This window comes from Episyrphus balteatus, chromosome 4 (assembly GCF_945859705.1).
Source record: "Episyrphus balteatus chromosome 4, idEpiBalt1.1, whole genome shotgun sequence".
Lineage (NCBI taxonomy): Eukaryota > Metazoa > Arthropoda > Insecta > Diptera > Syrphidae > Episyrphus > Episyrphus balteatus.
Window position 1 is genome coordinate 21705806 of NC_079137.1, and position 18650 is coordinate 21724455.

Here is an 18650-nt window from a genome sequence, read left to right on the forward strand (position 1 = left end):
CTCTATATAAATTTAAAAAAAAAATTATATTGCGGAAGAGCCGACATTTAGGGAAAAATTTTGATAAATAAAAAAAAAATGTTGTTTGACTTTAAAAAAAAAATAAAAAATGCAGTTTTATTGCAATCGTCTGCAAAGTTTAATCAAAATCGTTAGAGCCGTTTTCGTTTGTATGGGAGGTACCTACACTTTTTAAGCGAGATATAAAAAAAAAACAAAAAAAAAAATCTAAATTTTTAGGTTTTATTTGGGCTTTAATGATCTTTATTTTTGGATGCAATTAATGAAACACTAATTCATCTTTTTGTTACCCTACGTTTCCCCGGTTTCTTTCCAGCTTCCTCAGGGGATTTTTATTTGACTAAAGCCAGAACTATAATTGTCGGATCATCGGATGAAAACGGAGGGGAACAGCGCTCGCAACCGCACTCGACGGATGAAAACTTGTCGAAAATACAAAGAAAACAACAACAATTTGTAATGATGCATCCTGCAATGCATTACATTTAACCTCTACAACAACAAACTACTCCCAAAACAACTCATCACCAGCCAACTAAGCAACTACCTACCTCCCAGCATCAGCATCACCAGCCGCCGACGCATGCGACATACATACCTTCATTACCAACCAGCAACAACAACAACCCCAAACGCATCACCGCTCCCATGTACCTAGCCAAGCATATCCACATCACTGGTAGCAAATTATGATAACACCCACGCAATCGTTCAAAGTGCAGTGTGGTGAATTCAAAAGAGAATCAACAAAAAGAATTGTGGTGAACACGAAGAAGACGCAAAAAGGGAAACTACAAAAATCTAATGTTCTTCGTGTGGTAAACTGGTACATCACGCACTGATGGCAGAACGAATACCGCACAAAGAAGAAAAGGTAAAAATATGAAATTATCATGTGTGGTGAAAAACACATAGCACGATAAGCCTGTGGTCAAGTGTTTATACTAAAGCCAAATATGCGTAGCCCGCTACCCGTAACCCCGCCGTGTACCATAAAACACAAAATACACATATTCTATGAGCACCTGATAAAATAGAAACATTATGTGCAATACAGGGTGCCCTATATATATATAAAACATGTTATAAATTTACATAACAGTTTATATTTTATATAAAGTTGGTACGGTAAATATTAACATATAAGACTATATCAAAATGGAATTCATATGATATTTTATCGTTTGTGTGCTTATAATTCACACCCACTTTGTGCCAGATATATTGATAAGAAGGCACCGAAGGGCCAGCAAAAAGCAGGTTGAGAGTGTTAAACTTAAAGCCTAATACCATACAAGATTTCCCCCCACCAGCGGTAAGGGATCTAAAGTTTATGTATAGCCGGTACCATACCGTAGATAAACCGATTTACAGTCGTTGAAATCCAGAGGAAACTCTGTGAACAACTGGTTAAAAACCGTTGAAAAGCTAAGGGAAACCTTATAGCTAAACCGATTAAAAGTCGTTGAAATCCAGAGGAAACTCTGTGAACAACCGGTTAAAACCGTTGAAAAGCTAAGGGAAACCTTATAGCTAAACCGATTAAAAATCGTTGAAATCCAGAGGAAACTCTGTGAGCAACCGGTTCACAACCGTTGAAAAGCTAAGGGAAACCTTAAAGCTAAACCGATTAAAAATCGTTGAAATCCAGAGGAAACTCTGTGAGCAACCGGTTTACACCCATTGAAAAGCTAAGGGAAACCTTAAAGCTAAACCGATTAAAAATTATTGAAATCCAGAGGAAACTCTGTGAGCAACCGGTTTCAACCGTTGAAAAGCTAAGGGAAACCTTACAGCTAAACCGATTAAGAGTCGTTGAAGAACCGGTTAGAAACCTTTGAACAACCAGAGGTCACTCTGTTGAAAACTGGTTAGAACCAAGCAGTGCGTTACACGCGAAACCAGGGAAGAAGGACCGCCAAGAGCAGAGACCAGAGTTGCCGCATTCAACAAAACACCAGAGTTACCGCCGTAAAAGTAAAATAGTGTTTATTATTAAGTTTTATGAATAAATAAAGGATTAAAAATAATAAATGATCTCTTAATATCGCTGGCTGAGAATTATAGGGTTGTATGTCAACTCACCTTAGTTTTGAGAAAATCGATCTCAAAGTTTTTTAAGGCTGGTTTTTGGATAAAATTGTTACATAGCAGTAAAGTATTGATGCAATCTTATAAAGGACCCTAAAAAAATCATAAAACCATGAAAAAAAAAATTAATTTCACCACAAAAAAGGATTCTATGAGCATTTTTAAAAAATGGCATAGAACCTTTTTATGAAAAAATTTGAAAAAGGTTCTATGTTCAACATAGAACCTTAAAGTTATAAAGAGCTTACATGTAATAAATTCATTTTATATGAAAAAAGTGACTTCATCGTGAAATAGGCTTTGATTTAATTTAATTTAATTCAAGTTTTGCACAAAACAGTCAAAATCTATTTTAAATAACAGAACAAAATACCACAAATCACGTTGTTCCATTTATAGAAAAAAACAATTCCTACTTTTGTTGAATTAGGTACACAGAAAAAAGACATGCTAAAAACATTTAGAATTTGTAGTAAATCAATCGGATTTTTGCATGCTTTTTTGCCAGAAATACAGTCGTCTTAAAACAATCATCTACGGTACAAAATTTATGCCAAAAAGTTTGTTTAATCTTTTTATTTTAATAAGTACATAAAATTAATGAAAAATAATTTCAATCTTAGCAGGTATCTACACTTAAATTTTCTTAAGAAGAAAATTTTTATTAAAATGAAGTTCACTTTGATTTTAAAAATGTTTAAACAAATTTTACTTATTTTTATTAGAAATCTTATTAATTTAAGAGGATTGGATTTTAGAGGAGTATCATCTTGATTCTAAGTTGCTTATTTGTCTCCATGTATAACGTAAGTAAATTTGCTTCAAGTTAGAAAAAAGTTTTATTCGATGAAACTTTTAATAGAAATAAACTAATATAATTGTAAAGATGAATAACGAAGAGTTCACTACGGTTAGTAGAGTAAAACTTTGGCCTTTGAAAAAAAAAAAAATACTGAATTTTCCAAATACCACTAAAAATTAGTTAATTTTTTGTTTTTTTGGGTACTAAGGTGACTTCTTTTATTTAAAGTTAAGGAATCTAAGTGTTTCTTTAACTTTTGGTTTATTAATACGAACTATGAAATTCCCAACCTCGATTATGAATAAAAAAAGTTTTCAAAAAATCACTTCCAATTCTTGGCACACAAAGAACATTATTTTAATTTAATTATGATGTAAGAATATCTAGGTTATGAATTATTGCAAAAGTTAAGGTTGGATAGTACAAATTTTTTGGTTTAAAGAGTACAGAACGAGATATAAAAATTCTTTGCTGCTAAGCAAAAACCCGTCCGCTAACTTGATAGTCGATAGTTGATAGTCAAAAACGACGAATTATGGAGCAAAACCGTCGTTTTTGACTGTCATTTATTGACTATCAAGTTAGCCGACTCCATCCCTGTTGTTCAATACCAGCAAAAACATCAAAAGATCTTTTATTTTCTTCTTGTTCTATGTAACTTAAATCAATGTATTTTTTTTGTTTGAAAAAATCAGTAAAAAGGTTCTATGTTGCAATTTGAATAACATAGAACCTTATTATATTAATACATGTATGTGAAATCATGAAAGTTGTATGTCTTTTTTACCTGTGCCGTCGCCATTAATTTTTTTCTAATTTTTTTTTAAATTTTATCTAAAAGCCGTTGAAATTACGAAAATTTTGGTGTATAAAACTCATTTTTTGTATTTTGTATGAAATACACCCTTATAATTCTCAGCGATATGTCAAGGTTCAGTACCTCCCTTGGTTGACCCTGGACCCGACGAGCATACCTCAGCTATAAAATCCAAGGTACATCACAAATTGGCGCCCGAGCAGGGACCATAAGGTCCCTGAACCCGATAAACCAGAAAGCCGATACACCAGAAATCCGATATACCAGAACCGAAATTACTTGAAGCCCGATACACCAGGAATCCGATAAACCAGAAAGCCGATACACCAGAAAGCCGATACACCAGAAATCCGATATACCAGAACCGAAATTACCTGAAGCCCGATACACCAGGAATCCGATAAACCAGAAAGCCTATACACCAGAAAGCCGATACACCAGAAATCCGATATACCAGAACCGAAATTACCTGAAAACCCGATACACCAGGAATCCACTATACCAGAACCGGAACCGAGAATACCTGAACCCGAATCTATAATACCTGAAATCACTAACCGAAGCGTACTCACCGATACCATAAAACAGAACAACATCGATACCAAAAAAACTCAAAATGACTGAACCCGAAGTACAAGATAATTTACTTCCTAGTATAGGAGCTATTTACCTCTTATCAAAGAAGGAGCTCATCGAGCGAATGAGTAAATTAAACATCAATACTGAAGGGACAGTAAATGTACTCCGTAGTAAGTTTAGCACTTACATGAAAGAAGCCCGACTTCGTAAATCAGCCGAAAACTTTTTTGAAGATTTGGAAAGAGTCTTGGAAACGAAAGGTGATGAAGAAGAAAAACGAAGCAGTCCCGAGAGCGAAAATGATGGAAGCAAAGGCGTTGTAGCAAATCCTGGAGCAGCTACATCAGCGAGCACTTCCACTCACCCGCTGCCAACACAGCCATCGATTAACGAGTTCGACAGTCTTACCCGAGAACCAGGAGTTAGAGATTGGTACTACCCAGTTCCAAATTATGCTCCGCCGATGTTTTCTGCTAATGCTGCTACTTTCACCCAACCTCCTGCAGACGTTGAGAGGCTAAGGGGCGAAGCACCCCACATGTTTTTTTCAAGACCCACAGTATGTCGTGAAGTCGATGTCATGAACACTGTACGTAAATGGGGATTAAGATATGATGGGTCAGGCGCGCACGCGAATTCATTGAACGATTAATCGAACTTAACGAAAGCTATAAAATTCGTAATAACGAAATTTTGAAAGCACTTTCCGAAATATTTAAGGGACCTGCCCTTGAATGGTTTCGAATAAATGGAACTGCTTTTGTCTCGTGGGATGAATTCCAAAAAGCTTTCCTAACCTATTTCCTTCCGACAAGGTTTATAAATAAACTGGAAGATGAAATAGTTAGGAAAAGTCAAGGCCCTAAAGAGAAAGCTAAAGATTTTATAAGATCGTATCAATATCTTGTGCATCAACATCCCAACATGCGTTTAAAAGGCCATGTCGACAAAATATATAAAGGGAAACCTTAAAGCTAAACCGATTAAAAATTATTGAAATCCAGAGGAAACTCTGTGAGCAACCGGTTTCAACCGTTGAAAAGCTAAGGGAAACCTTACAGCTAAACCGATTAAGAGTCGTTGAAGAACCGGTTAGAAACCTTTGAACAACCAGAGGTCACTCTGTTGAAAACTGGTTAGAACCAAGCAGTGCGTTACACGCGAAACCAGGGAAGAAGGACCGCCAAGAGCAGAGACCAGAGTTGCCGCATTCAACAAAACACCAGAGTTACCGCCGTAAAAGTAAAATAGTGTTTATTATTAAGTTTTATGAATAAATAAAGGATTAAAAATAATAAATGATCTCTTAATATCGCTGGCTGAGAATTATAGGGTTGTATGTCAACTCACCTTAGTTTTGAGAAAATCGATCTCAAAGTTTTTTAAGGCTGGTTTTTGGATAAAATTGTTACATAGCAGTAAAGTATTGATGCAATCTTATAAAGGACCCTAAAAAAATCATAAAACCATGAAAAAAAAAATTAATTTCACCACAAAAAAGGATTCTATGAGCATTTTTAAAAAATGGCATAGAACCTTTTTATGAAAAAATTTGAAAAAGGTTCTATGTTCAACATAGAACCTTAAAGTTATAAAGAGCTTACATGTAATAAATTCATTTTATATGAAAAAAGTGACTTCATCGTGAAATAGGCTTTGATTTAATTTAATTTAATTCAAGTTTTGCACAAAACAGTCAAAATCTATTTTAAATAACAGAACAAAATACCACAAATCACGTTGTTCCATTTATAGAAAAAAACAATTCCTACTTTTGTTGAATTAGGTACACAGAAAAAAGACATGCTAAAAACATTTAGAATTTGTAGTAAATCAATCGGATTTTTGCATGCTTTTTTGCCAGAAATACAGTCGTCTTAAAACAATCATCTACGGTACAAAATTTATGCCAAAAAGTTTGTTTAATCTTTTTATTTTAATAAGTACATAAAATTAATGAAAAATAATTTCAATCTTAGCAGGTATCTACACTTAAATTTTCTTAAGAAGAAAATTTTTATTAAAATGAAGTTCACTTTGATTTTAAAAATGTTTAAACAAATTTTACTTATTTTTATTAGAAATCTTATTAATTTAAGAGGATTGGATTTTAGAGGAGTATCATCTTGATTCTAAGTTGCTTATTTGTCTCCATGTATAACGTAAGTAAATTTGCTTCAAGTTAGAAAAAAGTTTTATTCGATGAAACTTTTAATAGAAATAAACTAATATAATTGTAAAGATGAATAACGAAGAGTTCACTACGGTTAGTAGAGTAAAACTTTGGCCTTTGAAAAAAAAAAAAATACTGAATTTTCCAAATACCACTAAAAATTAGTTAATTTTTTGTTTTTTTGGGTACTAAGGTGACTTCTTTTATTTAAAGTTAAGGAATCTAAGTGTTTCTTTAACTTTTGGTTTATTAATACGAACTATGAAATTCCCAACCTCGATTATGAATAAAAAAAGTTTTCAAAAAATCACTTCCAATTCTTGGCACACAAAGAACATTATTTTAATTTAATTATGATGTAAGAATATCTAGGTTATGAATTATTGCAAAAGTTAAGGTTGGATAGTACAAATTTTTTGGTTTAAAGAGTACAGAACGAGATATAAAAATTCTTTGCTGCTAAGCAAAAACCCGTCCGCTAACTTGATAGTCGATAGTTGATAGTCAAAAACGACGAATTATGGAGCAAAATCGTCGTTTTTGACTGTCATTTATTGACTATCAAGTTAGCCGACTCCATCCCTGTTGTTCAATACCAGCAAAAACATCAAAAGATCTTTTATTTTCTTCTTGTTCTATGTAACTTAAATCAATGTATTTTTTTTGTTTGAAAAAATCAGTAAAAAGGTTCTATGTTGCAATTTGAATAACATAGAACCTTATTATATTAATACATGTATGTGAAATCATGAAAGTTGTATGTCTTTTTTACCTGTGCCGTCGCCATTAATTTTTTTCTAATTTTTTTTTAAATTTTATCTAAAAGCCGTTGAAATTACGAAAATTTTGGTGTATAAAACTCATTTTTTGTATTTTGTATGAAATACACCCTTATAATTCTCAGCGATATGTCAAGGTTCAGTACCTCCCTTGGTTGACCCTGGACCCGACGAGCATACCTCAGCTATAAAATCCAAGGTACATCACAAATTGGCGCCCGAGCAGGGACCATAAGGTCCCTGAACCCGATAAACCAGAAAGCCGATACACCAGAAATCCGATATACCAGAACCGAAATTACTTGAAGCCCGATACACCAGGAATCCGATAAACCAGAAAGCCGATACACCAGAAAGCCGATACACCAGAAATCCGATATACCAGAACCGAAATTACCTGAAGCCCGATACACCAGGAATCCGATAAACCAGAAAGCCTATACACCAGAAAGCCGATACACCAGAAATCCGATATACCAGAACCGAAATTACCTGAAAACCCGATACACCAGGAATCCACTATACCAGAACCGGAACCGAGAATACCTGAACCCGAATCTATAATACCTGAAATCACTAACCGAAGCGTACTCACCGATACCATAAAACAGAACAACATCGATACCAAAAAAACTCAAAATGACTGAACCCGAAGTACAAGATAATTTACTTCCTAGTATAGGAGCTATTTACCTCTTATCAAAGAAGGAGCTCATCGAGCGAATGAGTAAATTAAACATCAATACTGAAGGGACAGTAAATGTACTCCGTAGTAAGTTTAGCACTTACATGAAAGAAGCCCGACTTCGTAAATCAGCCGAAAACTTTTTTGAAGATTTGGAAAGAGTCTTGGAAACGAAAGGTGATGAAGAAGAAAAACGAAGCAGTCCCGAGAGCGAAAATGATGGAAGCAAAGGCGTTGTAGCAAATCCTGGAGCAGCTACATCAGCGAGCACTTCCACTCACCCGCTGCCAACACAGCCATCGATTAACGAGTTCGACAGTCTTACCCGAGAACCAGGAGTTAGAGATTGGTACTACCCAGTTCCAAATTATGCTCCGCCGATGTTTTCTGCTAATGCTGCTACTTTCACCCAACCTCCTGCAGACGTTGAGAGGCTAAGGGGCGAAGCACCCCACATGTTTTTTTCAAGACCCACAGTATGTCGTGAAGTCGATGTCATGAACACTGTACGTAAATGGGGATTAAGATATGATGGGTCAGGCGCGCACGCGAATTCATTGAACGATTAATCGAACTTAACGAAAGCTATAAAATTCGTAATAACGAAATTTTGAAAGCACTTTCCGAAATATTTAAGGGACCTGCCCTTGAATGGTTTCGAATAAATCGAACTGCTTTTGTCTCGTGGGATGAATTCCAAAAAGCTTTCCTAACCTATTTCCTTCCGACAAGGTTTATAAATAAACTGGAAGATGAAATAGTTAGGAAAAGTCAAGGCCCTAAAGAGAAAGCTAAAGATTTTATAAGATCGTATCAATATCTTGTGCATCAACATCCCAACATGCGTTTAAAAGGCCATGTCGACAAAATATATGATCGTTTACGTCCAGAATATCATTTGTATATTCGGCGTAAAAATTTTGAGACTCTTGAAGAACTTTCAGGTCTGGCGGAAGAATATGAGTATATTCGTAACGAAAACAAGGTCAGCAACCCTGCTAAAGCACCAGAAAAACCGATAGTCGCCTCGCGAAATTTTAGAGAGACAGCTTCGTCGCCTGACCAATATGACCGCAGAACTCATTGCTGGAACTGCAAGCAGCGAGGACACAACAAAACTAATTGTCGACGACCATTCCGCATGTTTTGTTCTTATTGTGGAGAAGATGGCCGATTATCAAAAGATTGCTCTTGTCACCAGCAAAACCCTCAAGCCTCAATAATGGAAAAGAATCCGGTAAATATTGTATTGAATGACTCGAATAGCAAAAACTCACAAGAAAATGTCCATAACAGGCCGATTGCCATGGAGCTTATTCCGATAGAGGTACAAACTAGTGTCGGTCAGACACCCCACACCATAAATCAGAATCACAACAATTCCGAGTCCCGCCCATCAAAGGACATAGCCCAAAATAATGAAATGGAAAAACAAAGCAATCAGAAAATTGAAAATCCACCACATCCACTCGAATGTTTAAACGAAGAACCTGAAAACATCAATATCATCAATCCAACAACCAGCGCAAAATCAGTAACACCATGAACTGACCCGCGATGTTTCGTAAAAATAAAAATAAATCAGCAAACTATTACCGCCTTAATAGACACAGGTGCCACACAAACATTTATAGATACAAACACCAGACAGCTTCTCCGAAAACTTAAAACTCCGGTCAGATTCCGGAAAGGCGAAATACATTTAGCCAATGGTAAGCCAGTAGCTATTAAAGAACACTATGATGTTTCACTTAAATTAGCCGACCAGGAAATAAAAGTAGAAGTTACATATTTAAAGGAACTAACCCATGCTATCATAATAGGGATGGACGTTCTTCGGAAACTTAACTTCTCAATGAAAATAAATAATTGTGAACTCGCACTAGAATCTAATAATGTATCTGAGCGACTTCTGTTAGAAGAACCCCTCTTACTGCCGAACAAGAGAGAAAATTAGCCGAACTATTAGATCGTGAAATTCCAAAATTTGAGGAACTACCTAAAATAACTAATGCTGCCACTCACCGTATTCGATTAAAAACCGACCAGCCTTTCAAACAGCGCTACTATCCCCGAAACCCAGCAATGCAAAAGATTATCGATGAAGAAATAGATAATCTTCTAAAAGAAGATAAAATCGAACCTTCAAAAAGTCCATACAGTTCACCGATTGTACTAGTAAAAAAGAAAAACGGAACATGGAGAACCATGGAGAACCATGGAGAACCTGCGTTGACTATCGACAGTTGAACGAAGTATCAATAATGGATGCTTACCCTTTACCCCAAATTCTAGCTATACTCGACAAACTCAGGCAAGCAAACTACTAGGGCTGTAAAAGTAACGACAAAATGAGTACCCGCATGTATACGTTACTTTTGATACTAGTACCCGCATCAATAATATCGTTACTCGTTACTTTCGTATGCTTCGTATTTTTCGTATATTTCGTATGTTTCGTGTGTTTCGTATGTTTCGCATGTTTCGTATGTTTCGTTACTTTCGTTACTTTCGCATGCTTCGTACGTTTCGTACTTTTCGTATATTTCATGTATTTCATACGTTTCGTATGTTTGGTATTTTAAGTATGTTTCGTACGTTGGTATGGGCGGAAAAAAAAAACCAAAAACGATTTGTATAATCTAAGCTACATTTTAAGGCCATAAACATTAATTTAAGTTGCTTCGTTCTCATGTTATAAGAGTTTGAAGGTAGCTATACTGATTTTTTTTCGATTTTTTTTTTATCAAACATGGAAACTTTTTTTTATTTTTTTCTATTTTTTCGACAAAACTTTGGTAATTTTTTGTTTATATCCGCTCAGTAATCTTATCACAATTCTTTAGAGATCTTAATTTCAAAAGTACATCGCGCAGATCTCGGAATATTAACACTTCAATGCAACCATGTCGGACAATTTTTCATTTTTTTTTCTATTGACAGTGATTTTCAAACCTCGTTTTCTCGGCCTTTTTTTTAGTTCAAAATTTTGCACTGAAAATAAACAAATTTTTTCAAAAACCAAAACACTTCTGTACATTCTTAAGCTATAATTCAAGACCATTAACAAAAAGGTCATATACACATTGGTTACGGCATGGGTATATTTCGGCCACATAGAGAAAATATAAAACGTCTCTTTTGATATTTGATATTGATCGATAACTCAACTATAACTTGGCACTACTGTTTTTATCGAAACAAAAGTAAACTCCAGCTAATTATTAGGAGTTAGCATTCCGACTACGGTAACGATATCGGTACGAGATGCTAAATGCGACAAATTGAGCGTATCACTTCGTTTCGTATTTCATATATCGGATGATTTAGTATTGAAATTGGAATGGGGTCGTTACTCGTATGTTTCGTTACTTCAGTACCCAGTAACGAAACATGCGAGTAACGATACTGTTTAGAAAGTAACGTTTCGTTACTCGTTACTGAAGCAAATACCCGCATTTTAGTAACGAATACATACGATTTGCTACAGCTCTACAAACTACATCTCTACAATTGACCTTAAGCAAGGTTAGAAATAGAATCCCGCCCAGCTACTGCTTTCACTGTGCCAGGTCGTGGACTATATCAATGGAAAGTATTGCCATTTGGTTTAAGCTCAGCCCCAGCAACATGCCAAAGAATGTTAGATAACATTTTAGGACCAGATATAGATCCACATGCTTTTGCGTATCTCGATGATATTATTATCATAAGCAAAACCTTCGACGAACATCTTGAGCATCTTCAAGAAGTTTTAAAAAGGCTTCAACAAGCGCACCTACGCATCAACCAAGAGAAGAGTGAATTTTGTAAAAAGGAACTCAGATACTAAGGACACGTCGTCAGTGATCAAGGCATCAAAACAGATCCAGAAAAAGTAAGTGCCGTTAAAAATTTAAATGCGCCAAGGAATGTGCGTGAACTACGTCGCGTACTTGGCATAGCCTCATGGTACCGAAGATTTATTAAAGATTTTTCAATAATAGCCACTCCTCTAACGAAATTGTTAAAGAAAAATCAAAAATGGATATGGGAAACAGAACAAGCAAATTCTTTTTCCGAATTAAAAACCAAATTAACCGAAGCTCCAGTATTAATGTGTCCTGACTTTTCATTACCGTTCACTCTGCAGACAGACGCTAGTAACTACGGTCTGGGAGTCGTTCTTTCACAGAACACCGAGGGACGAGAAAGAGTAATCGCTTACGCTAGCCGCACACTTACCGATTTAGAAAAGAAAATATGCTACAACCGAAAAAGAATGCCTAGCCATTTTATGGGGCATTAGGAAAATGAGGCCTTATTTAGAAGGTTACCATTTCACAGTAATCACCGACCACCATTCATTAAAATGGCTTCATTGTCTCGAAAATCCATCTGGAAGATTAGCTCGTTGGGCTTTAGAACTTCAGCAATACGATTTCGAAATACAGTACCGAAAAGGAGCTATAAATGTTGTCGCCGATACTTTATCCCGTGATCCATAACCGATACCATACGGAGAAATCCTAGCCATAATGGAAGACATAGGTGATTGGGTAGAAAAGAAGATCTATCAAGTAAAAGAAAATCCAGCAAAATACCCTGATTACCAGTTACGAGAAGGTTCTCTCTTCAGAAAATTTCCAGCCCATCCTTTAGCCGATAAAAGTTTTGAATGGAAATTATGCATTCCATTAAAAGATCGAACAAAAGTTTTATCTGAAAATCATGATGTAGTTACGGCCGGACACCTAGGAGTAGCCAAAACAGCTGCACGAATAATGGAAAAATACCATTGGCCCGGAATGTTTCGTGACATAGCAAAATATGTACATTTTGTAACGAATACAAGGTATCCCAGCAAAAACCAAGTGGGTTAATGTACTCCAATATTGCTGACATCCCATGGGATACAGTTTGTGCTGAATTTGTTGGTCCTTTACCAAGATCAATGAAAGGAAATACCATGATGTTAGTAATTGTAGATAAATTTACTAAATGGGTAACCGCCGTACCCTTAAGAGCTGCAAGTACAGCTTCACTGATTAAAACCCTCCGAGAAAAGATCCTCTTTCAGTTCGGAATACCAAGAGTATTTTTGTCAGATAATGGTGCACAATTCACCAGTAACCAATTTAAAAACTTCTTAGACGAGCTCGGTGTTCAACAAATTTTTACAGCACCTTATACACCGCAAGAAAATCCAACCGAACGTGTAAATAGAGTTATAAAAACCATGATAGCACAATACGTGCAAGGGAATCATAGATTCTGGGATGAATATTTGCCCGAATTAACATTCGCCAATAACACCAGCAAGCATTCCTCGACCGGATTCACCCCCGCATACCTCAATTTTGGAAAAGAGCTTAAAAGACCGAAAGAACCCATCACTACCCTACCACCCACACAAATAATAACAGAAAACATATCAATTAGAAATGAAAGAATGCAAGCACTATATCAACTAGTCGCAGACAACCTGAAAAGAGCAGCCGAGACGCAAGGGAAGTACTACAACCTACGAAGAAGAGCATGGCGTCCCTGTATTGGAGAATATGTGTACAAACGAAAAAAAGTACTATCCTCTGCGGCCAACCAATTCACCGAAAAATTAGCTCCAAAATACGAAGGTCCATATGAGGTAATAAGGCTAGAATCGCCTGTTATTACCGTTTTGCGGAAAATTGGAATAGACGGGAGAAGGACACAATTGGTACGCGCTCACGTGAGGTACCTGAAAGGGTATAAAAGGAACGATGAGATTGACATATCAATCATTAATAGTTCAGAGGTTAACAGCATGGCAGCCCCCAACCCATTTGTGCGCAAGCAGACAACTCCAAACAAACCAGGAACCAGCGGAGCCTCAACCAGCCGAAGAATAATCCAGCTACCGGACGACCAGGCCGAAATATGAAAACCGCCGATAACGCCAGCCGAACTTCACCACTGGGGCCAATCAAGGCAAAGTTGACTTCGGTGGTGGTAATTCCGGCATTACCACTAACAACATCAAAACAAAGACGGCGAGTAGTCGTCCAGCCTCCCGCACCGTCAACAACAGGGGTACAGGTACAGGGTATTCAAAACCCAGTACCAAACAATACGCCGCCACCAAGGCAACAGCAGCAGCTGCTGGCAGTCGAAGCTGCCATGATGCAACAAAGAAAAAGAGAAAGCAGAAGAACAATGCCAGATGATCCATTTGCCGGGATAATAATAACTAGCCACCGTTTCTATAAGGCGTCCCATAAACGGCAACGGCTTGTTTTCCGGAGGAAGTGGGGCTAACTTGCGCCGAAAAGCGTCGAATGGTGACGTACTGCCCTGTGCCACCGCAGGATTAAAAATTAAAAAACAAAAAAAAAAAAAACAAATATGTAAATAATGTAAATATTAACTGAATTTTAAATAAATAAAAACTTAAACCTGAATTTTAAATAAATAAAAAAAATAATAAAATAAATAACAAAAAAAGAAATTAAAGAAATTAAATCGCTTTTATTTAAGAGAATTATTTTATTTGGAAAAAAAAAGATATATATATGAACAAGTACATAAGACCGCGTTGAACCTTTTTCTTCTCTAGGAAATTAACAAAAAAAAAACCTGTTTACCGAATCAATCTCAAGACGAGAAGGTTCTCTTCTCCGAAGTGAGAGGGGGATGTAATGATGCATCCTGCAATGCATTACATTTAACCTCTACAACAACAAACTACTCCCAAAACAACTCATCACCAGCCAACTAAGCAACTACCTACCTCCCAGCATCAGCATCACCAGCCGCCGACGCATGCGACATACATACCTTCATTACCAACCAGCAACAACAACAACCCCAAACGCATCACCGCTCCCATGTACCTAGCCAAGCATATCCACATCACTGATAGCAAATTATGATAACACCCACGCAATCGTTCAAAGTGCAGTGTGGTGAATTCAAAAGAGAATCAACAAAAAGAATTGTGGTGAATTCAAAACACGAAGAAGACGCAAAAAGGGAAACTACAAAAATCTAATGTTCTTCGTGTGGTAAACTGGTACATCACGCACTGATGGCAGAACGAATACCGCACAAAGAAGAAAAGGTAAAAATATGAAATTATCATGTGTGGTGAAAAACACATAGCACGATAAGCCTGTGGTCAAGTGTTTATACTAAAGCCAAATATGCGTAGCCCGCTACCCGTAACCCCGCCGTGTACCATAAAACACAAAATACACATATTCTATGAGCACCTGATAAAATAGAAACATTATGTGCAATACAGGGTGCCCTATATATATATAAAACATGTTATAAATTTACATAACAGTTTATATTTTATATAAAGTTGGTACGGTAAATATTAACATATAAGACTATATCAAAATGGAATTCATATGATATTTTATCGTTTGTGTGCTTATAATTCACACCCACTTTGTGCCAGATATATTGATAAGAAGGCACCGAAGGGCCAGCAAAAAGCAGGTTGAGAGTGTTAAACTTAAAGCCTAATACCATACGGATACCGAAGATTTCCCCCCACCAGCGGTAAGGGATCTAAAGTTTATGTATAGCCGGTACCATACCGTAGATAAACCGATTTACAGTCGTTGAAATCCAGAGGAAACTCTGTGAACAACTGGTTAAAAACCGTTGAAAAGCTAAGGGAAACCTTATAGCTAAACCGATTAAAAGTCGTTGAAATCCAGAGGAAACTCTGTGAACAACCGGTTAAAACCGTTGAAAAGCTAAGGGAAACCTTATAGCTAAACCGATTAAAAATCGTTGAAATCCAGAGGAAACTCTGTAAGCAACCGGTTCACAACCGTTGAAAAGCTAAGGGAAACCTTAAAGCTAAACCGATTAAAAATCGTTGAAATCCAGAGAAAACTCTGTGAGCAACCGGTTCACACCCGTTGAAAAGCTAAGGGAAACCTTAAAGCTAAACCGATTAAAAATCGTTGAAATCCAGAGGAAACTCTGTGAGCAACCGGTTTACAACCGTTGAAAAGCTAAGGGAAACCTTACAGCTAAACCGATTAAGAGTCGTTGAAGAACCGGTTAGAAACCTTTGAACAACCAGAGGTCACTCTGTTGAAAACTGGTTAGAACCAAGCAGTGCGTTACACGCGAAACCAGGGAAGAAGGACCGCCAAGAGCAGAGACCAGAGTTGCCGCATTCAACAAAACACCAGAGTTACCGCCGTAAAAGTAAAATAGTGTTTATTATTAAGTTTTATGAATAAATAAAGGATTAAAAATAATAAATGATCTTTTAATATGTCAAGGTTCAGTACCTCCCTTGGTTGACCCTGGACCCGAAGTGTCAAATAGTTACATATTGTTACTTTTTCCAACTCAGCTTCTGGACTCGAGTTAACTCTAAATGTTAATCTGTCAAAAGTCAAACACAACTAAATGAGGATGAGAGGGGAAGATGTGAGAAGAGAATGTTTTCTTTGTTTTCAAATTTGAAATTATTTAATGCATATTTTTGCTTCAATTTGCTTAGAATTCAATTTAAAAGAATTATTTCAGTACCAAATTAATTCTTTCTTGTTTATTCATTCATAAAATTGATCTCAAAAAATTTTGTTTTGACAGATCAACAAAATGTGACATTAGTCCTTCCTAAATCAAAGTTGAAATTTTCTAACAAAATCTAACAAAAACAAATACAACGATTTTTTTGACACAACAAACAAAGTTAACTTTATTTAATAAAAGAACGGGCCACAGCTTCATGCTCTGACATTCTTACACAGAGTCTCCACTGAGCATACAGCTGCCCAACATCACAACCGCAATCCAATCCACAAACATAACATTTTTTTTGCTGGGCAAAATGTGGTCTCATTTTATCTCAAAACGCGGTGGCAGAAAGCACAAAATTTAAACGTCACAAAACAAACGAAACAGGACAAACGAAAATACGCGGTGTTTTTTTTGTGAATGTTCTGAAAATTTAAAATAAAAAAAATGTCTCTCAACAATACACAAATTTCGAACATTGACCTATTATATATAATAGGTCAATATAGTCAAGATAGCAAAAGTAGTTCAAAGAAGTTTTAAGTACTAAAAAGTAGATAAATTTTTTCCTTGGTTGCTTGAAGGGACAAGACATTTCTTGTTAAGACACGTCAACATGACAAAGATTATCTCCTGAGAAGGCGGCCTGTATTGTGTTTGCACCTTGCATTTTGCGATTCAATTCAACCTGTTTCATGTTCCATTCGTTCAAATTCCATCATTCAATCATTCAACCTCCACAAACTCCACTCAAATTTGTCATTAGAGGGGTTCACATTGACCAACTTACCGGAAAGACCAGCTGCCATTTGGTCTGATCGGATGGTATTTTGATAATGTGAACACACATCCGACGGCCTGCCCGATTTGCCGGATGGTTTTCAGAAAATTTTGATTTTTTGGTGGTTGGACGGACATGTTGGTCAATTGAACGATATGTCTGTCCAGCAGACAGTGATATTCCATTTCCTTTAATTTAAGAACAGAAGATTCAAAGAAAACATTAAAAATAAGCTGGAAAATGGGTTTTGAAGAAAATTGGCTGATGAGTTTGAACGCAAAATATCATCCGCCCATCAGGCTAAAAGCAGAAACACAATCACGCTTTGCTGTCGATTTTGACAACTGCCAAAAGTTCAACCATACGAAATCTGTGTAACCTCCCACAATGACGCTTTTCCTACGTACGCTTTTTTTGACACACGTAAGGAAACGTAAGAAAGCGAGCAAAAGTTCAACCAGACTGAACTTTTGCTCGCTTTCTGACATTTATCAGACATAGTTACAGTCACCCACATAATTATTGAGCCAAATGTGAATAAAAAAATATAAATTATTACAAAACTAGGTGTGTTTTTTTGTTTCTCTATATAGATTTTGCACAAAAAAACGACATCGAGATATTTTAAATAAAAACAATTTACGTATTAAAAACAACAATAATTTAATGATGTTGTAGACTGAGTTTTATTGTTTGTTCTGTTTAAAAAACAATTTATTTTGATTGATTTTGTTTTTATAACTATATGATTAAAGAATAAACAAATGTCTATGCATTGTTCTTTATTTTTCCACTTTTTAAATCAAGATAAAGAGTTGGCTCAATAATTTTGTAGGTGACTGTGTTTTTTTTTATTTGACAGCAGATTTTATGTTTCAATCAGCTGTTCGAAGTCAAAGTGACAGAAGAGTGCTTTGAGGATTTCTCAACGTAACGCGATGACGCGTCTGATTGTGTTTCTGCTTTAAATGACAATCGGTCTGTCCGGTAAGTTAGTCAATGTGAACCTCCCTATTCACACTTCATTTTTTTTTTCATCTGTCACCGTCATCATTCAAGCAATCCAGGTCTGCGTTTTCTCTTTTGTTAAATTATCTAAAAAATTAAAAAAAAAAGTATTTAACTTCTTAAATTACTTAAAACTATTAAACTACAGTACCTTGCCATATTATTAGGCCCAAGCGAAAAAAATAAAATTTTTTGGTTCAGTTTTTGCTCAGTTTTTAATGTTTTTGTCGAAATATCTTGAATTTTTTTTGTCCCATTTACTTGCACATATCATGTAGATACGACTTGAAAAAAGATAAAGAATTCATACTTTTTGATAAAAATAACGTACAAAAGGGGATAGGCTCCAAAAAACATTCCCTATAGAATTCACACCCGGAGTTTTTTCAAGTCAATCCGTATC

The 18650-nt window shown here is 36.0% G+C and overlaps 1 protein-coding gene across 4 annotated transcripts in view; it reads left to right on the forward strand.

Moving 5' to 3' along the window:
* LOC129918438 (YLP motif-containing protein 1-like) overlaps positions 1 to 18650 on the forward strand; it is a 239962-nt gene that overhangs the window by 53674 nt on the left and 167638 nt on the right. Inside the window, exon 5 of one of the 4 annotated variants that reach the window (XM_055999023.1) lies at positions 338 to 14309. The exons of the other annotated variants lie outside the window; for them this stretch is intronic. Coding sequence (XP_055854998.1) covers positions 338 to 365 — 28 coding nt within the window. The 3' untranslated portion in view covers positions 366 to 14309. Of the gene's footprint in view, positions 1 to 337; positions 14310 to 18650 lie in introns of those variants that run through there. 4 annotated transcript variants of the gene reach the window in all.